We start from the raw sequence: 21,578 nt of genomic DNA, 5'->3' as shown, positions 1-21,578 counted from the left end.
ACTTTCCAACACTCCCATAAACCAATCTCATCATGAATTGCCATATTTAAAAGAAGTGGAATGTCACATTTCCTGAAGGAAAACACCCATCAGAGGACATAACAATGCCATCCCTAATAGACATTGAGAGAAACCACATGTCTTGCAAAAACTAACTCTAAATATGTTGGTGAGGAAGAACCATAGCATCCAACCACAGCCAAACATACTGTGTTCTTACTTCCGTTTTTCCATGCCAACCCTCTGTCTTAGGAAAATAGGTATAAGTCACCCTCCTCCTTCTGCCACCCTTCTTATTTATGGCTTCTTCTACTACATTATTAAAGCCATGCAACATAGGGATCTACAGCCTTCCTGATAGGATTAGACTAGAATAGTGTGAGTACTTAATATTGTTATTAAATCAAGTTGCATGTTCCAAAATTGAAAGCAGAACTTCAAGTGTACTAACCTATTAAGACATCAGTTTTAGACATTTCCTAATTACTCCTTGAGGCAATCAATCATTAATTGTACATAATTAACTATGTTATCTGTTATAGGAAACACGGTGCTAATCTTGAGTGATTAACAATGCACGTAATAGATTAAAATTTCCATCTTTACATAACATATACTCCATCAAATGAAAAATGCTGAGCCAATTAGCTAATTAAAACCACACTAGACCACAATGGTAAGGGGAGAAGGCATTTATCAGTATCAAAGTTCTACTGGGATTCAGGTAAAAACTTCTATAAGTAAGGACACTCATTTAATAACATTGAAAAATAGTCAATGGGAACAGAATACCCATGAAATAACAAGAACGATTGGGGCCTCAAGAAACTGAAAGATGTCCAGTGTGGAAAGCATAGTATGTAAAGGAAAATTAAGTGGATACAAACTGATGATCTTGTCTAGGAAGAGCGAGCCCAGATCTTGGTTTTCATCCTAACAGCAAGAATGATGTTGAGTAGAAAAGATCACACACTGCACATTCTGAGGCTCATTTAGGTTCTCAGTCAGAAATCAGGAGAAAGACAGTATGAAATTATCATTGTAGGTTAGAAAAAGTGGGATTTTGAAAATTCAGTCAAGAAACGATAGTTGATTAGACCAGGATGGTGACACTGAAGACACATGGACTGACACCACTCAAGAGAGAAACCACATGAAATAATAACCTAGACAGATGGCAAGAGAATGAGGCTTGTGGGGGACGGCCAGGGATGGCTCCTCCAAGAATGGGTGATGCAGAGAGGAACAATGACAGGTGACAAGGTAGTGACAATGGTGCTAGCTTCTGTTGGGAGTTTCAGGAATGATAATAATTTCTGTCCCAGATGTGCTGAGTCTAAATGCCTTTAACTGGCAAAGCCAAGAGTGTACATCTTCTGTAACTGTCAGTAGAGGATATTTAAATTGTAGAAATAATAAGATTTCCTAAATAGAATATGCAGTGAGCAAAGAGTAGGCTAATCTTGAAAAACTCCTATGTTTCAAAAGTTGGCAGAAGAAAACAAGCTGGAAAAGGTGGGAAATTTGTGGCAAAGAATTAGGACAAAAATCCAGAACAGCAGGATCCCAGGTGCTAACCAGGAAAGGGTTTCAGGAAGGAAGTGACTGAGTTGCTGAAAGACCAGGCTGGTGATGATGAAAGGGTCCCCTGATGATGTGTGGGGAACAGAGAGACCAAGGCTTATGTTTAAAGAGTTGAAGATTTCTCTGAAAGTTAAGAAATTGGCTTGCACATGGCATTGAATGTGCCATGAAATAGGTGATAAAGGCTGGACACACTGGAATGTTCATCTCTTGTTCTTTCTGTGTGGAATATTCATGCTTCTTTCCTTATTGATTCATTTTTTTCCCATCTTTTAAAGCTTGTATTGACTAGGAACTCGCTTACAGAGCTTTTCTTAACTCTTTAATTTATGTGCATTGTCTTATCCTTTAGTCCATTCCTGTTATTCAACTTAACACAACTAAGTAGATTTTTGTGTTAGCATTGGAGCCAAAGGGTGGGAATTTGAACACTTGGTTGTCAAACAACTGTGCTTCCTTGAAAAGTTTAATTTATTATGTATTCCTCGTGTCTTTGCAGCAGTGGGAATGGACCTATTGCTGGTTGGTAATAAACATGCAGAGTTCCTAAGAGAAGTGGATCATGTAATACATAAGCAATATCGGTGTGTGATGTTGCAGATTCCCCAAGACATGTTAGCAATCATGCTTCTTGCTTTGGGTTATTCTCTCTAGACAGCTGTCAAGCTCCTTATTGGCCCTTCTGCTTCCATCATACCCATGCCCAGCCAGTTTCTCAGGTAATTTTAGATCAGCATCACAATGCTATAACTCTGAATCTCTTCTTTCCAGGGTTGGTCTTCTCCAGTGGCCAGACATGGAAGGAACAAAGAAGGTTCGCCCTGATGACACTGAGGAACTTTGGACTGGGAAAGAAGAGCTTAGAACAGCGCATGCAGGAGGAGGCCCAACACCTTGTGGAGGCCATAGAGGAGGAGAGAGGTGGGCATTTCACAGGAAGGTGCTGGAGGTTGTGGCCCTTTCATTCATTGAACAGATTCTAACTAAGTGTCTAAGTGCTTGTCCTGGGCCCTGCACTATGCTGAGTACTGAGAATTGGGCAGTGAATGTGTAGCCATAACTCTGTTCAAGGAGTTCTGCAGCTAAGCACAAAAATGGTGAATAGACATACTGCTGCACTTAAGACCTAGTCATCAGTCTGACTTCCTATGTATTAACAGAGTCCTTGGAGAATGTCAGCCCTATGTAGTATGCTCTGATCAGAGCCTCTTACATGGTTCACTACAATGTGTGTTTCCTGTCATATCAAGTTAATTTAGTATAGGAAACAGAAACAAATGAATAACCTTGAAGAATTCATGTCTCCATATCATCTCCAGGACAGCCTTTCAACCCTCATTTTAATATCAACAATGCAGTTTCCAATGTCATTTGCTCTGTTACCTTTGGGGAGCGCTTTGAGTACCAGGACAGTCAATTCCAAGAGATGCTGAGGCTGCTGGATGAGGCCACATGTTTGGAGACATCAATTGGGTGCCAGGTAAGCACTCTTCTTTGCATATCTTTACAGAGTAGGGCATTTTAAAGTTAATATTTAAAATTTTAAATGTTGAGTTTGATCCAAATATATTTCAAATCCACCTCTTGACGTTGATGTTTTTGTTAGTAAAGAAACAATATATACAAAATATTTCTAACATTTATTTGAACTATTTTAATATTTATATTGGTCTATATACCTGCATATGGAATGCTGGTATCTTTTGCATAAGGGAAATGTTATTGTTGACTTAGACTCTCTTTTCCCATGCCACTTTCTTTCTGCCTCAGAGTCACCTTCTGAAGGAACTTTCTAGCACATCACCTTGTTTTGAGATTCATCTTTGTACAACATTCCTTGTTATTTACCGACTAGCAGTACACTGGCTGAATGTGTTGTTGTTTTATCCCAAGTTATATAAAAAAAGTTGTTCCTAGGTGTAGGGTGTTATGAATAATAGTTCCATATCAGTGTCCATGTGACACCCTCATTTGTCTTATATTTGCATCTGGATATCTGCAAGATAACTAAGGACTCAGAAGTGTGCACTGTCCCCATACCCATCAACGCAATGCTGTCAGTCTAACACTAGAGATTATAAACCTTTGAGGTTCAAATGTCACCTCCAACTATGCCCCATTTTCCATGACTACTTCTTATAGCCATTCAAATACTCTCCACGGCTTGTTGGTCTGTCAGCCACACCCATGTGAGAAGTTGTAGTGTGACAGTTGTAGGGTGAAATTAGCCACAAGTGCTTGATTTCATCTGCTAGTCCTGCTGCAGTAGTTCCCTAACTACTTTGGGGTATATGCATTTGAGGATGTGTGTATGTGTATGTTTGTGTGTTTTTTTCAACATTTTTATGACATTTTATTTAGTGTGCATACATGCACATGTATACATTGTTTACATGTGTGGGTGCACACAGGTCAGAGAATAACTTTAGGGAGCAGGTTCTCTCCTTCCATCATGTATGTACCAGGAATGTAAGAGAGAGAGAGAGAAAGAAGGGAGGGAGGGAGGGGGAGAGAGAGAACACCTTTTTTTACAATTGTTATGATTTCTTAATTGTTCCCTTTATGTAATATCATTATCATTTCCTACTCTTTGGATTTAAAATCTGTTTTAGCAGATATCAGAAATTGTTTTCCTTTCTTTGATTCTTAATTTGTGGTTATCTTTACCAGTAAGATGTATTTCATAGAGACAACACAAACTTTGATCTAGGTTTTGAATTTGGTTAGCAAGTCTGTGTCTCCTTTTGGTTTGTTGGAGCCTTTTACATTTAAGATGATTATTGGACCATACCAACTAACTACTTGGCTAGATTATTTATACATTACTTTCTTCCATATTACTACTAGGGGTTGCTTGTTTCTGTATTAGACACAATGGATTCTTCCCTTGCTCTCATTTGCTCAGCCATTCTTCACATGAAATTTATTTTTTCCTGTGTTCTCATAATTGGAATTCTTTTTCTTCTGTGTATAATATTCTATTAGTCACCTTGGGTATTTCTGGCTTAGTACCCCTGAATTGCCTTGGTTTGCACTTTTCCTGAAATGTCTGTGTTTCTTCATCAGTTTTAAAAGATAGCAATTCTGGGTATAGGGTTCATGGTTGGCAGTTACTAACTTTCAGAGAATAATCTGTGCCATCTCAAGCTTTCTTGGCTTGAGGATTGATGAGCAATTTGATATTATAATTTTTATGACTTTGTATGTGAGTTGATGTATTTCCTTACAGCTTTTGTATTTTTTGGCATCTTTAGCATATCATGGAGGCACTTTCCTCTGGCCTGTTTATTTAAGGATCTAAATACCTCTTCTATTTGAAAAATCTATTTCTATCTCTAGATTTGGATAAATGTTTACTGTAAATGCATTGAATTGATTCTCTATATACTTATTGTTTATCCCAGATCCTTGGTTTCTTATCTGGGATCCTGGGGTCTTGTGGCTACTTATATTTAGTTTCTGACTGTATCTCTAAGTTCTAAGACATTGTGGTCATGCTCATTATTTTCCCTAATAGATATTTGAGTGAAGTGTGTCCTCAACATTGTGCACCATTCCTGATAGATAGTCTTCTGAGTAGTTTAATCTATTGGTGATGGTTGTTACCATTTGTTTCTGATTCACTGAGCTATTAATTTTCAACATTTCCATTTTTTTAAATCAAAACCTTAGTTCCCTTGCAGCATGTGTCTTCTATTTTGCCGACTTTCCCCTTTCTATTGTTGACTTTCTTCTCAAGGTCCTTTATTGAATTCATTTGCTTGCTTATGTCCTCCAAGTCATGGATCATTTTTACTAGAAAACTTTTGTAACTTTTATGTAGCATTGTATTTGTTTCAGTATCTTTGAGTTCATTAGTTCAGGAGTTTGTGATTTTTAGTGGCATCCTCCTGGCTTGTATTTCCATATTTCTTGTGTTTCAGTGCTACACTTTACACTCTCTTGGACATCTCTTCTGGAATGTGTGGAGATAGCAGTTGTGGATGTTTTAACTTTCCATGCTTTGGGTACATAATGGTTCCAGGGAGAATGAATTTGAAACACAGATGCTATTCCTTCAAAAGTTCATTTTCTCTTTAAGACCTTCTGTTTCTATGTATCGACTTCTTTATAATGCACCCCAAAATGGATTTATTCTCACTTATCCCCACATTCATTTTCTCTTCAAGTTCAGGGATGCCCTCACCAAAAACTGAGAAATTAATTAGCATGACTTATAGGTATGAAAATAGGCATAAAGAATAAGATGAGTTGCACTTATTGTCTACATTATTTCTGTGTTTTAACTCTTAGTCGTGGTAGTTTGAAGCCCAGCAGTTCCATTGTTTTCCTTCTAGTAAGCAGAGCCAAGGAAGTCAGGGGAGTTCAGTGAGTACCAGACTCACTTCTGGGTGTGGATATCAAGGGGGAAAAATCTTAGAAGAGAGCAAAGAGATGGCAGAGAATGTTAATAAACATTTTTAGAATGACTGATTACATCAGGTGCTGTGATAGACAACTGCAAAAGTCCATTCATTTTTATTATGCTCTTCTACATATAAAATGATGTAATATGATGTCTGCAAGCAGGTACAGAGTTGTGCAAACAAATATAAATAGTAGTCCACCAGACTTCTGTGGAATACTTTGTGTGTCTCATGCCATTTGGTGTTCAGATACAGGCCCCATTAGCATGCTGTGTATTAGCAATCTACTTTTCAATAATACTAACATTATTATTATTGTTATTATAACTGCTACAACTTATACCCAGGAAGTAGCAGGTGTAAAAATCACACCCATGTCTGTCTGATTCTTTTTTTTTTAATTTTTATTTTACAATACCATTCAATTCTACATATCAGCCATGGGTTCCCCTATTCTCCCCCCTCCCACACCCTCCCCTTACCTCCAGCCGACCCCCCATTCCCACCTCCTCCAAGGCAAATCCTCCCCCGAGGACTGCAATCAACCTGGTAGACTCAGTCCAGGCAGGTCCAGTCCCTTCCTCCCAGACTGAGTCAAGTGTCCCTGTTTCAAACAGCCAACTCATGCAATGAGCACCTGTCTGATTCTTAATCTTGTTGATTTTGCATTGTGATATGTTATCTGTTCACTATGAATTTTATTAAAACATCATTAAAATTCACTCTACTTCAGTTAAGATTGCAGTCTTACCATATGGTGATTAAATCATGCTGGAGACACCAGGATGTACAGTTACCTGCACAATACATGTTATTGGTAATTTCCCTGAGGGAAAGTAAGTCATGACAGAGAACTTGAAAGGTGAAAAAATGCCTGTCGTTTAAGAATAATCAGGCAAAGGATCTCCAAGGAGACTTGATCACTGCCTTCACAGAGTGAAGGGCAAGGTTATAACAATTGCAGGAACACTTTTTAGGCACAATGAATGGTGCCTACTAGGGCCTAACACAGAAATGCCCTCAGTTTTATCTCAAAGGTTGCTGTAGTTGGAGTGTTTAGAGAAACTGGGGCAATGATGAAGATCTGGGGATTCCCTCTCGGTAGGACTTACACTTAAAAAGCGCTATGTCTGACTCTGAGTCTATGGACAGTCCTTGAATATTGAAAGTCAGAGTCAAACATGTGGTCACATTGATGAATATTCTTTCTGGAAACTGTATGCAAAATAAGTTGTTAAGGCGTTGATAGTGTCATCAATAAAAATGTTGAATGCTATCCCAACATCCAGAAAGAAATGATGTTGTGTAGCAGGTAACAGGCAGTTGAGCTAGTAAGAAGTGGTCTAAAGTTCAGTATACTTGAGGTGAAATGTTTGTCAGGTAAATGAAAGGGAAAACAGAAGCTGGCCTCACAATTTCGCAGTAAGAAATAATGGGAAAGACAAGACTCTATCTTGAAACATTGTAAAGTGGCACCACGGCATCTCCATGACTGTCTTATTTTTCCCAATCAGCTCTACAACATTTTTCCATGGATAATGAAATATCTTCCTGGATCACACCAAACAGTTTTCAGAAACTGGGGAAAACTGAAATTGTTTGTTTCTGATATTATTGACAATCACCGCAAAGACTGGGACCCAGATGAGCCGAGAGACTACATTGATGCTTTCCTCAAGGAAATGACAAAGGTGGGGAAGATGTCATTGCCTCTTCTTCTTAAAGACAACATAGTGGCTTAGTCATTTTCAAATGTTCATGCAGCAGGCTGCCACACCATTAGTGCTTTAACATGACACAGGTTTATTCTCTTGCAGTGCTCAGCATCTTTTCTTCCTGTTAGCCGCACAGGGTTCTTTTAAAGACCATGGAAACTATATGACCCTGTATTTCCAAGTTCCTAGAGCTAATAGCATTTTTTGTTTGTTTGTTTGTTTGTTTGTTTTTCAAGACAAGGTTTCTTTTTGTAGCCCTGGCTGTCTTGGAACTTGCTCTGTAGACCAGGCTGGCCTCGAACTCACAGAGATTCACCTGCCTCTTCCTCTTGAGTTCTGGGATTAAAGACGAGCACCACTATACCTGGCTATGAGGGCACTGATCTTTTGCTGTGGTTTTTCCCTCTATTTCAATGCTCAAACTGTAGCATCTCTTTTCCTCTGTCTATTTTGTTGTGATCTTCAAGCACCTTCTCATAAGGATAGTTAAAGATAATTGTCCCCTTTCAAATGAATCAGTATGCTTTGCATGGCAGAGTATATTTTGCATTATCAAGTAGCATATGAAGGTTCCAAAATTGAAGATAGACATCCTTATATATCAATGCTTCACATACCCCATGTGAGTGAAAATTAGTAGTAATATTAACTCAAGAGTGTCATTAGAAATAAAGGGTTCCCTGCCTGTAAATGACAGATACTTCCCTTTCATACCCCTCCTTGCCTTTTACCCTTTTTTACCCTTTATTTATGAAGGAATTATAGACAAAGTAAAAGTAGCAATTAAACATCAGAGCTCTGTTTCTGATGAGTTGATCTAAGGCCAATTATTCACTCGCTCTCAGCCCCAACTGCACGACACAGGCAAAGTTCAACTGATGGCTGGAGTTTAACTTCAAGGTCTGCGTGGGACATCTGCCTTCCCATGATTTCTTATAAACACCATCCAATCATACACAAGCAGACAGAAAGCAGCTGAATGGATGTATTTGATACTTTTGTATCTTCTGACAACAACAGGCAGAAACAATTTAAGATGTTGAGTGTTTATTTTGTTGCATATTTTCAAGGGGTATTGGTCCATCATGAAGGAGAATGAATGGGAAAAGGATGTGGTGGAGCCTGTTTATGTCATGGTAGATCAGAAAGCTAAAGCTAGCCCGGACCCAGGACTTGGATGCAACCACAGGAATTCCACTTCTAGTGACTGACTTCCTCCACTTGGCCCCCACCTGCCAATGTTCCAGAATGTCCTAAAATATTCCCAGCAGCTAGGAATAAAATATTCAAAATTTGAGCCTGTAGGGATCAGTATAGATCCAAATTATAACACTTTTGTTAATGCTCTGGCCTCAATAGACTCCTGGCAAATACACATCACTGAATCCTTTCTGTGAGCATTGACACATTAGATTATGAATTCCCTTTCTGCCTAGGGGCACATTAGTAAATTTCTTCCCTTGTATTATCATAGTTCATCTTCCTGGCATAGTATCAATAGAAGCAACATTTTATCCCTAGAAAAAAGGGGGCAAATTATTCACTATATGGTGTGCAGTTTTGAGACCATCAACATTATAAGCAATATAAACAATGATGTTTATAGAGAAAGTAAGTGAAGATGGAATTGTATCCCAAAGAATAGTTGATGGAATCAGCAAGGTTTTGCCTATGAAAGATTAATGGGGAGATCAAAGAATCAATAAACACAAAATTCACTTGATTCCTTCTGGGATCAGCAAAAACATTTGTAGAGTATTTGATATGTGTCCGTTGTATCTTCTACAGTTGATATGACATATTAAAATATGTATGTTGTTCTCTTCATATAAACTGAAGCAAATAAACATGAAGTGAACCTCTTATATCATATAATCTTAGTGATATGGCTGATACTGGAAGCCAAATGTGTGTGTGTGTGTGTGTGTGTGTGTGTGTGTGTGTGTGTGTGTGTGTGTGTTTATCCTGTTCTGTTCCCATCTTGCTAAAGCTTTTCCAAAAACATAGTCACAAGGAAATTGTTGTCTTGATATTCATCCACCCATGTACCAGCTGTTTTAGTTCAGCCTCTAGGACGTGGAGCATGAAAATGTTTCCTAAGGAGATCAAAGTAATATCATTTCAAATGAGTCCTTCTGAACTCATTCCCCAGGGTAAAGAAGATCTTATGTGTCAATATCTTTGCACCAGGAGCACGATATTGCTCATGATAAAGCTGCTGGCTGAGGAGGTCAAGAGGAATATCACTTTAAATGACTGCTTCCAAATTTGTTCCCCAGAGTCAGAACCTGTTGTGTTGAGATAATCACAAACCGTCTGACTAAATAAGTACACATTGTCTTTTCCAGTACCCAGACAAGACTACAAGTTTCAATGAAGAAAACCTCATCTGCAGCACTCTGGACCTCTTTTTTGCTGGAACAGAGACAACATCCACAACCCTGCGCTGGGCTCTGCTCTACATGGCCCTCTACCCAGAAGTCCAAGGTGAGCACGTGGTGAATGCACCTGGGCAAAGCAGATTTCTGAGAGCTATGCCTTGGATAGGGCCAGAAGATAGCATGGTGGAGTGGGAAAAGGGGGGACAGCTGTGAAACAATGTGCACTGGGGAATTGGTATGTACTCTACATGTTCTGTCAGGATTGAGATGGGTCCCAAGGGTGCCGACATTTACAAAGTGCATCCGTTCCTGTCCTTCCATTTCACTAGGTCTTCCCATTTTACCCTGAATTCTGTCCAAACTGTTTATTCTTGTATTCTATGAACTGTGATATCACCTTCCTTTTTGCCTTCTCAGCCTGAACCCCATCTACCCTGTATGGTGCCCTTCCTATACCCTGTGTCCTTTTGGCCCTGTCCTTATTCTTCTTATTCTTGCCTCCAAGCCATTAAATCAAGAGTGTTCTATCACTGCCCATTCTAGAAGAATCCTTTCAGGTCCTAACTCCCTAAGTCATCTCAAATTCCTCGATTAATTTTATGACTGGAGAATTACTGTCATTTTCTGCCAGTGGTGACCAGATGTTCCTCCATGACTGTCCTTGACACATTGTTCCTGTCTTCACTGACTGACATTCATCAGGGAGAGTAGTGCATCCTATCACTTTTATTCCTTTGGATTCTAGAAAAGTTTAACAATTTGAGGATAGGAACATTTTCCTATTGTAGAACATCGTTTTTTGTTGCTGTTTGTTTTGTGTTTTCAAATTGTGGGTAACAGTTATACATGAGGTATAAAATCAATTTAGTAGATACAGGCCAAGGGCTTTTGCCTTAAGATGAAATTTGAATAGAGAAAATCAGTGTGCTTCCCATGTGGTAAAGAAAAATTTGTTTATAGAGCTATCACCCGTGTGTGTGTGTGTGTGTGTGTGTGTGTGTGTGTGTGTGTGTGTGTGTGTGTGTACATGTGGAAGCCATAGCCCAGCTGCAAGTATCATTCCTCAGGAACCATCCACTTTTTGAGACAACATCTCTCATTTTCCTGGAACTACACTCTCTAGCCACTAATCCCCAGGGATCTGTCTGCCATCACCTCCTATGGTGCCCTGGGATTAGAAGTACATAGCACCACACCCAGCTCTTTTACATGAAGTATAAGAATGCGACTCTGGTCCTCAAGCTTGCATGGCAATCCTTTTACTGACTGAGCTATCCTCCATGCCCAAATAATTTTCTTTATTTATTCAAAATGCATGTATGTACCTCTGTTTGTGTATATGCATCTTAAGTTTCAATTGAAATACATATGTACCTGAAGAATAATCTTTTTAAGTTTTAAAGCTACTGAGTTAGAATACAGACTTGACCTGTAGAATAATATCTTCAAAATATCAATGGATTTACATAAAGAATTACACACATTCATTTTGCAATATGCATAATAGTCAAGAGATAGGACTGGCTAGACTGTTCACTGCTCACAAATAGATGCATGATCTAGAGAAGCTCTTCAGCTGGAGGGAACGAAGTTCTGACGGTGCCGAGCAATGGATGAGCTATCAGGACACTGTGCTAAGTTAAATAACCAGTCACAAAATCACATGAATGGTTCTATCCAACTCAAATGAGCTATGTTGAATAGTTAAATCTCTATACAAAGATGGCTGAATGGAATAGGGTAGAACCAGAAATTGTTTAATGTCACAGAGTTTCAGTTTTGAAAGAACAAAAAAGTTCTGGCCATTGCTTGTACAACTGTAAGAACACACTTAACATTATTGAACTGTACAATTAAAAATGCTAACAAGAGCTTTAGCTGGTGGCACCCAACATTAGTCAAAATACTTGAGAGCCTGAAGCTGGACTGTCACAAGTTGGAGGTTATTTGGCTGCATATAAAGAACATACCCCTGAAGTTGTTATTGTGACAAGTTTTATGTTAAATATATGTTACCTCCAATTAACTTTTATATAGACAGTAGTGCAAATGATACACATTCATCTCTCTCTCTCTCTCTCTCTCTCTCTCTCTCTCTCTCTCTCTCTCTCTCTCTCTCCTCTTCTCTCTCTCAGCAGGACCTTGTAATAGGCTTGCTGTTACACATTCCCCTTAAATTGTTGCTGAGTTGAAACTAAAGTGAAGCTCACCTCTCTATGAGTGGGCACCCTGAGGACTCCTTCCCCTGGAAGGGAAGAGGAAAAGGAAGGAAGCAGACACTGTCTTAACAGGCCTTTCTCCAAAGATGAAACTCATGTTTATTTGCAATTTTTATTTTTTTATTTTTTTATTGTTATTTTTTTTTTTTTGGTTTTTCAAGAAAAGGTTTCTCTGTGTAGCCCAGGTTCCCTCCATAAATCAAGATGTCCTTGAACTCAAAGATTTAGTTATGGTCATTTTGGTCATTTACTGGCAAAGAAATCCAGGAATATCATTTTTAGCTAGATAACTGTTAAATCTCTATTAGCATATTGGAAGACAGGTAACAACCATTTTCATTTGTTCTTATGATTCTATCTGTTCATATATATTTCAAAACATCCTTAAGATAAGGCACAGTTATTCCCATTAATCAGATATGAAACTTAATTATAAAGGATCTCATTAGCAATGTTGTGCAGCAACTTCTTGCTACCAACTGGCCATGCTAATGTATCTCCTTGAGAAATTAGAGTCTACAGATGTGCCGTGGTCTGAATGTTCACTAATTCTCTATGAATCCACTTGTTGCAACTTAATTATTAGCACTATGGTGTTTGGAGGTGATTAGTCCTATGAAGGGAATTATTGCCTTTAAAAGAGGTAGCAGAGAAGCCAGGGGGTAAAGAATATTGCCACCTAGCCATTTGTCATGAGTACAGTTCTCAAAACCCACATGGTAGAAGAAGACAAAAAACTCCCACAGCTGTCCTCTGATATCCACTCTTGCCATGAGACACCTTCACCTGACAGAAATACACTATTCTGAAAAGCATGAAGTACTAAAGAGACTGCTTTTTTCCTATGACATGAGGACTAGTGAAACTTTCTCATCTATGAGATGGAAAATTGTTCGTAGCAGATGAGAAAAGTCTTGGTGCCCTACTTTTAGCATCCCCAGGCTCTAAGACTATGAAACATGAATGTGAGTTGTTTATATTCTGCTTTGTGAAAGGGACTTACTCGTACCACACTAGGTACTGCTCTGATATTAGCCATGCTGATCATAGCTATTCAGTTTGAGAAAATTAGGATTACGTTGTAGGTTCACAGAAAATCACAGAATTGGTGATTTTTATTTTAAATCAATCCTTTGAAAGGGTAAGGAAACTTCTTTACTGCTAGGTCACTAAAATGAAATAAAAGCAAGTAAGATCTCAAAGACAACTTCTATATTGTTAGAAGAAATAATTAAATTTGAAAATTAATAAGATTTCCTGTTTTCTTTCAGAAAAAGTGCAGGCTGAGATTGACAGAGTGATCGGCCAGAAGAGACAGGCAAGCCTGACCGACCGAGAGTCCATGCCCTATACCAATGCCGTCCTCCATGAGGTGCAGAGGATGGGCAACATTGTCCCCTTGAATGTTCCCAGGGAAGTGGCAATGGACACCAATTTGCATGGATTCCACTTGCCAAAGGTAACTATGCCCTCCCAGCCTCAGATAGCTTAGTCCATTTTTTACATCATCCTAAGAACCTAAACTAAAGGTTGACACATATTCCTGTCTCAAGAGATCATTTAAATTGTGCAGAGAGTATACCTGCTAAAATACTGGTTTCCCCCAATACATCTAAACAGAAATTTACAGATATAATGGGGAAAGAAGACTCCTTGGTCAAATGTGTGTAGGTAAAGCCTTTATTTGCTAAAGGCATCTTAGCATCTTCCTATGCTAATGTGGACTCACACCAATCAGCAGTTCTCTGCTAGATGTTGCTTGAGGAAGCAGTTCTCAAGACCAAGGGGCTACACAGGGTTTCCTGATACTTACACCCTCCATGCCCCAAATTGGTTACAATCCCTTCTGCTTTTCTTTTCACCATGGATTATCAGAAGTCAAAATTCTCTTGGCTGTGACAAAATACCCAAGATTTCAGTTCAGCATGGCAAGAAGAGGTGAAAGAAACAACCAGATCGCATAATGGTGGTGGCCAGGAAACAGAGAGACAGCCTACAGGAGGTGTTTTTGCCCCCACTTCCACCTTTTTTGTTTCATACAGGTTGTCAGCCTCTAGGATGGTGCTATCCATAGTCAGGGTAGATCGGCTACCATTGGCTCATTATCTCTGTAAATGTTTTCACAGATTCTAGCATGAGATGATGCAAACACACTACAGAGTATGTAATGAAAATGATGTGTAATCGTGTTCATGGCACACCTCCACTGTTAGCTGTTAGCTGCAGATGTGGATCTAAGATAGCAAGGGGCAGCCTGCACTAAGGTAGTTCTTGGAATTGGGAATGGACATGACAAAATCAAGAGAGATTGGAAGAGTGGGTTACATCACTGATAGAGTGGATGAGTCAGTGTGAGGTAAAGAGACACTCTGGGGAGTCCAGGTACCATGTCAGGGAGCATGATAAACTGAGCTTGCTTACTCTGCTTCCTTGATGTGCTCCTAACCCTGAAGACTGGGTTCAGAGTCCTCCATACTCAGGGCTAAGAATGGAAAAGCAGAGATGAAAGACTCATCATTTCCTTTCATAGACCTGCCAAGGTCCTCACTGTAGGAAATGGCTGAGTTGGTCTTTATTTCTGCCGGCCTCATTATTCTTCCTTGGATACTAACATGTCTCTTCCTAGAACTGTATAGACTTCTTCCTATAGACTTGTGTTCAGCATAAAAAGCAACTTAATGAACTGGAAAATCCCCAGAAGGCACTCACAGTCATTGTAAATTTATCTAGATAAAGGAGAGGTACTGAGTAGAGAGAGTCATGCATGAGAGCTCAAGATCTATCTACCTCTTTACCTTGCAGGTCTATTCCATATATCAAGCCTTGACTCTTTGCTATCATTTCTAGGGTACCATGCTTCTAACCAACCTAACTGCACTACACAGGGACCCCAAAGAGTGGGCCACCCCAGAAACCTTCAATCCAGAGCACTTTTTGGAGAACGGGCAATTTAAGAAGAGAGAGTCCTTTCTGCCATTCTCAATGGGTGAGTTTCGATAAGCAGGAGAGTTCAGAGCTCCACTGTAGCCATTCACTGCTCTCGTTTCCCATAGTCCTCTGGTTTAATGAAAATATCTCCAGATGGCCCAATGTGACTCCATTTTGCTTTTGGTTGCAATCCTGCATTCTCTGGCCTTGGTGCTGCTTCAGACCCACCCTAATTCTCACCCTGTCTTGCCTTAGCTGGGTGTTTCAGATTGTTTCATTGTTTTCCAAGCACTAAGAATAGAGACCTATACTCTGTCCCCTCTTCACTAAGGTGGATATGTGCCACCTTCATAAGACTATCCAGGGATGCACTCTCACAGGGGAATGGAGTTGATTTGAAATGCAATGGTGAGGAGAAATGGAAGAATGGTTGCCTATTCAAAACAATGGAAACATGAAATGATAATTGTAAATAGCATTTACTTGACTGGATTGAGTTCTGTTTTATCCAGGAACTCCTTGAATAGTTAAGTCTTTTGCCTTTTATAGTTTTAACTATGCTTTAAAAAAATCTAGTTAGATGTATTTGTGCTCTGCAACTTGATGGTCAGGGAAGGGGATAGAGGGCTGACCCTATCACTAGTGTTTCCCAGCCAGCCAGTTATAAATAAAAACTTGTAGTCATACAATTGTTGAACCAGTAACAAAATGCCCTAGTGTATTGCAATTATTGGCTACTATGCTTTGCATATGTATTTTCAAGTAATTCTGCACTTCCTTAGTTCCATAAGTAAGTACTGAGCATATATGTCCAGCATACAAATGAGAACAGGAAAGTAGTGGGATAGAAGAAGCAAAGATGCCCCTTGGAGCATGCCTCCCCCTACAGCCTTTCCAGTTGAAATTAGTCATCACTGCAGAGGTAAGGACACAGATCTAGCCAAGTATGCTATAGCTAGAGCTCAGTGTCCACCAGATTTTCTCCCACTGAAGCTTGTGTTTCCAAACACTGTCTCAGAAGGTGACTAAATGCTGCCCAGAAGCCACACTGGAATGCTGGACATGTTGTTGAGTTGGTCAGATTATCTGAGGCAGTGTCACTTCTTATGACACTGAGGCTCAGGAAGGGAGGAACTTGAATTTTCCCCATGCAAGTGTGGATTCAGAGACAGTGTTATTTTGGGCTGGGCTGCCCTGGGTGTGTCTGGCAGGACTAGTTCTGACTTCTTTGTATTTCCATCTGGGACTTTTGTTTACTGTTCACAACTCACTTTAATAAGAAAGCTGATAAAATATAGGGACTCTGTCCAGTCTTCAGCTGCATACTTCACTTATCAACTATTCTTTTCCTTTGTTGTTTTTTTATTTTTATTGAAAATAGATTTTTCTCTTATACAATGCATCCTGACCACAGTTTCCCCTCCCTCCATTCCTCCCAGCTCCTCTCCATCACCTCTTTCCCCAAGATCTACTCCCCATCCTTTTCTTCTTCAGAAAAGAGCAGGTCTCCAAGAGACAATGGCCAAAGAGGACAAAACAAAATACACTATGACAAGGCAAAGACCCTTATACTGAGGGTGGACAAGGCAACACAATAGGAGGAAAAAAGTCTCAAGAGCAGACAAAAGAACCAGAGATACATCCACTTCCATTGTTTAGAGTCCCACAAAAACACCAAGCTGCCAGCTAATATGCCCTGGTACAGACCCCATGCAGGTCCTTTGCTTGCCATTTCATTCTCTGTGAGCCCATATGAGCCCTGCTTAGTGGATTTGGTGGGCCATGAACTCCTGGTGTCCTCCATCCCCTCTGACTCTTAAAATATCCACTTCTGCGATTTCCTGGATTCTGAGGGGAAAGACTCAATGGAGACTTCCAAGTTAGACTCTCTTCCTTCATAATGCCTGGCTGTGGGTCTCCACACCAGCTCCTGTCTGCTGCCAGAGGAAGACTCTCTGATGACAACAGGACAAGGTAGCAGTCTATGAGTATAGCAGAACACCATTAGAAAAAACAATTTTTTTTTGCCAGTCCAGTTTGATTCTACCCTAGGATTCCTTTAGTTTATGAATCCAGTTCATGAACTGGGAAAAGTCTAGAAGTATGACCATTTTTATATTCCAAACAAATGCTTTGTGTGGTATTTGTAACCCCATCCATGGCTTCCCCAGGAAGATGTTCCATCAAACCCACTGCTGCCCACGCATATGCCTCTTCTTCATTGTGCAAAGTCCTCTTCCCTTGGGAGTTCATGGCTTATCAGTTTAAACTGTTCTTCCATCTGCATCAGCTGTAAAATAAAAGCGACAACACAGAGAGACTCACCGAGAATTACAATATTTCCTCTTAATTACTGACTTCATTAGCAGGCAAATTATCTCCGACAATCACAACAGCATTGCAATTATTAGTAATTATGGAGGAAAGCCATTAGTGTCTACTTTCATCTAATAAGTAAATCTTAAATAAGAAAGGGGTTCCTATTTTAGACCATACACACACAGAAGTGGCAGAACAGCACCCATGTTTTTACTCCCAGTTGAGTTCTCTCTGAATAACAAGCAAATTTAAGTGGCCTCTCTAGTTATGGACCCTTCAAGTTTAAGATTCACTGAGTCCATAGTCTGTGTATCAGCTAGCATCTTGATGCATAACAAGCACTCCAAACTCTACCACATAGTAAGAGCCTGTTGCTGCTCACAGGGTTCCAGATTGGTTCAGCAGCTTGGCTCCTCTTGGTTAGCCTTCTGGCTGACTGCTGGTTTATGGTGACCCCAGTTGAATGGCAGACATCTTCGCACATTATCTCTAGCCCTCTAGTAAACCAGCTGTCCATTCTTATTGTGGCAATCGTGTCCCAAGAGGGAAAACAGAAGCACATAGGCCTGGTGAGGCCCAGTCTTAAACCTTGTGGTGACAAGTCACAATTCAAGGGAAAAGAAGACACAACACTTCAGTCTGTTTGGAATAGCATAGAGGTCATGGTGCCCATAATGTGGAACCAAGGATAGATGAAGATTATCCCTGTTTTATTGTCATCATCTCAATTTATGATGGAGAAAAATAAAATTCTCTATAAAAACCAGTAAAACTGAACATGATAGGCAACCCTCAAAAACCTGCTCAGGTACCAAAGCAAAGTGATTTTTTTTTTTTACCAGTTTCAGTTTTTTTACCATCCTGATGCCTTTTCTTGCCAATTCTATAAGTTTCAAAGGAAACCACTTTGGGAAAATAGAGTGCATTTGGAAGATTTTTCTTTCCTAGGAAAAGATAACTAGAAACAAAGTTATTATCTGTGCCTCATCACTGAAGATGAAAAACTCTACTTCCATGAAAGTGTTCTCTTTTATGCCTTCATCTGTGTGAGTCAACAAACTTAACAGTTTTATAATAGGAAAGAGTGGCAGGTTTTCTATTTACAATTGTCATCAGAGAACATAAGGGCAGAGTTTGTGAAGACTATTGGTGATAGATCTAGGTCAACCCTCTTATTTCACTCAATAGGTCATTTTTCTGGTTTTTGGTGAAAGGGAACGGGTCCAAGCTGCCTTTAGCCCAGACTGTATCTGTCAGCTTTCCCTCGCTGAAACAATATCTGTGAGGAACAACTTCTCAGGAGAAGCTTTGTTTGGTTCATGGTTTCAGAGGTCTCAGTCTGGTCATGTGACCTGTACCTGAGGTGAGACAGAGCATTTGTTGTAAGTGTGTGGTGAAAGAATGTCACTACCTCATAGGGACCAGGAATCAAGGAAATAAGGCCTCCAGGTTCCAGATATCCTATCAGGGGCATGGCTTAAAGACCTGCCTTAGGTACATGTATTTAATTTTCTACCCTTTCCCAGTAGTACATCAGTTGGCAACCAAAACTCTAACTTGGAGCACCTGATGACAAGTGAAAAAGCAAAAAAAAATTAAGCTACATACATTCAAGTTACATGGCCTAGGTGAATGCTGTAGTATCACTCAAGTTTCCCAATTGAGTGACTATAGTCCACAAGGTAGTGTGCGCATGCACACACATACACACATAAAGCACTGATAGTGCATCCTTGAAGCGATGTAACCTTTACTGTGTATACTAAGAAATGGACTAGTAAAAGCTATATATTGTGAACTTCCCCATCTCAAGGGAATAGGTTTTGTCTTGTCAACCATTCCAGTTTTCTATTCTTCTTCAGTCTTTGAAACCCTCCATCCATAGTAAATCAAGAAATGTCAGACTTCTCTAGCTCACTCAAAGTAGACCACCTTTCGATGCACATTTCATATACCCTACCAAATTACCCTTCCCCACCCTTAATTAACTCTGAAATTTATAGCATTAAATGCATCCTGGGAAAATTGAAGAGATCCTATCTCAAATGAAATGGTTAAAAGAGAGACAGGGGTGTAGCTCAGTGAAGGTATACTTTCAAGAATATGCAAAACCCTAGATTCAGCAATTACTAGGAAGAGAGAGAGACAGACAGAGAGACAGAGACAGAGAGAGAGAGAGAGAGAGAGAGAGAGAGAGAGAGAGAGAGAGAGAGAAACCGAACAAGTGAAGTGGGGGAGGCAAGAAAAGAGAAAAGAATAGGAAAGCAAAGGAGGAAATAAATAAGAAGAAACACCAACATCCTCACTGGTCGGCATTGTCAAGGGACAGACTGTACACTGTTGTAGAGGAATTTCTAAGCAGTCTTATTAAATAAGAAACACAGAGCCAAATACACAGGTAATAGCCAAAGAGATCAGAGAACTAGCAAAGAGTTCTCACCACTGCCTTATTTTACCACCTCATCCCCATGGCTTCCCCAGAGAGACCTTCTTCCTGTATAACCTGTGTTTTTATTGCCTTTCTGTTCTGCTTTCTCATTGGCTCTAAGCCCAGCCACATGACTTCCTCATCACTGCCTGTCAATACAGACCTCCAGGTCTCTATGGTTGGTACTGGGATTAAAGGTGTGTGTTACCATGCTTGGCTGTGTCCTTGACCACACAGAGACTCTGCCTGCCATGTGATTGGGATTAAGGGTGTGGGCTACCACTGCAGGACTTCTGCTTATGGCTCGCTATGTGACCTCTGATCTCCAGGCAAACTTTATTTATTAACGTACAAATAATATCACATTTCAGCACAATTAAAATATCCTCACACACTGTATGTGCTACTAGTATGAGTGTTATTTACACAGTCACTCGTAGTGCCAAAATGGCCTTTAACAAGTTGGAGAGTAGGGAAAAGAATAGAAATCAATGGCTGTTCAAAAAGCACTTGCCAGTTTGTACATCACAGTAAACTTCTATTTAGTTAAAACAGCTATTCTGAGGCTTTGGGCTCTGTTTTGGATTTTACACTATTACTCTCTTACTCTTTTCTTTTTCCACTAAAAATGTATATTTAGAAAGAATGGAAGCTAGTAGCAAGTTACTTAAGGTAGCTGACATGGTAGCTCAGCTGGTAAATTGGTTGTCTTACAGCATAATGTCCAGATTTGATCCCTAGAACCTGACAGAACGCTATGTATGTCAGCATATTCTTGCAATCGTTGTGCTGGCTGACCAGAGACAAAAAGACCCTGGGACTCACTGGCACGTCAGCGTAGCCTGATTATCAGTGACACTGTCTCAAAAACAAATACATACATAAATAAATAAAGTGGATGACACTTGAGGATAAACACCCACAGCTGGCAACTAACTTCTACAAATTTGTGCACACAGTGTACACACAATGGGCACACATATGCACAAACACGTCTACACAAATATGGGCTTAAAGATGGATGAGAGACTATGCAGAACTCTGCAGGGCTGTTGGGATGCATGGTGAGGATGTCCACTGAGGGAGGGAACAGTGGCATGCTAGGGTTGTCCTGGACCATCAGACACCACTGGTGTGAACCCAGGTATTCAATAGAGAGACCAACATGTAGGTACAGAAATGAATATTGATACAAATACATATGTCAATGCACACACTTAGATATAAACACCAGGTGCATGTGTGTATGACATGAGGTGACCTACAGCAATGGCTTCCACAGTTGTGAGAATGCCTCCTGCCAGGTCTTACCTTCCACATATCAGTAGTCAATGCAATGAACCAGGAAACTTGGGAAAATGACAATTTCCTGGGCTGGCAAAGTGAAAACACAAGTGTGGGACATATTATTGGGCCAAGGTCAGGAAATTCCACCTTGAATGGGGATTCAATGGCCAAATCAGCAAGAAGTTAGACATAACCAGTGAGACACAAAGTCTAAGGTCAGCTCAGTATTTACAGTGTGAAGTTGGGGACACCAGTCCCTCCATGCACTAAAGTCAGCTGAGAAAGTGACTCATCATCTGTTTTTGTCCTGC

At 39.9% G+C, this 21,578-nt stretch overlaps 1 protein-coding gene across 2 annotated transcripts in view; it reads left to right on the top strand.

Moving 5' to 3' along the window:
* The window catches only part of LOC102903993 (cytochrome P450 2J4), a 31,844-nt gene that overhangs the window by 9,776 nt on the left and 490 nt on the right, over positions 1-21,578 (top strand). Inside the window, exons 3-8 of one of the 2 annotated variants that reach the window (XM_006974027.4) lie at positions 2,356-2,505; positions 2,904-3,064; positions 7,505-7,681; positions 10,054-10,192; positions 13,577-13,764; positions 15,153-15,291. In XM_006974027.4, coding sequence (XP_006974089.1) covers positions 2,356-2,505; positions 2,904-3,064; positions 7,505-7,681; positions 10,054-10,192; positions 13,577-13,764; positions 15,153-15,291 — 954 coding nt within the window. The remainder of the gene's footprint in view (positions 1-2,355; positions 2,506-2,903; positions 3,065-7,504; positions 7,682-10,053; positions 10,193-13,576; positions 13,765-15,152; positions 15,292-21,578) is intronic. The other variant, XM_042271432.2, reaches the window with a different exon arrangement.

This window comes from Peromyscus maniculatus, chromosome 2 (genome assembly GCF_049852395.1).
Source record: "Peromyscus maniculatus bairdii isolate BWxNUB_F1_BW_parent chromosome 2, HU_Pman_BW_mat_3.1, whole genome shotgun sequence".
In the NCBI taxonomy this organism is placed as follows: domain Eukaryota; kingdom Metazoa; phylum Chordata; class Mammalia; order Rodentia; family Cricetidae; genus Peromyscus; species Peromyscus maniculatus.
The sequence above is the reverse complement of the archived record's forward strand: the minus strand, read 5'-3'. Positions and strand labels throughout refer to the sequence as shown.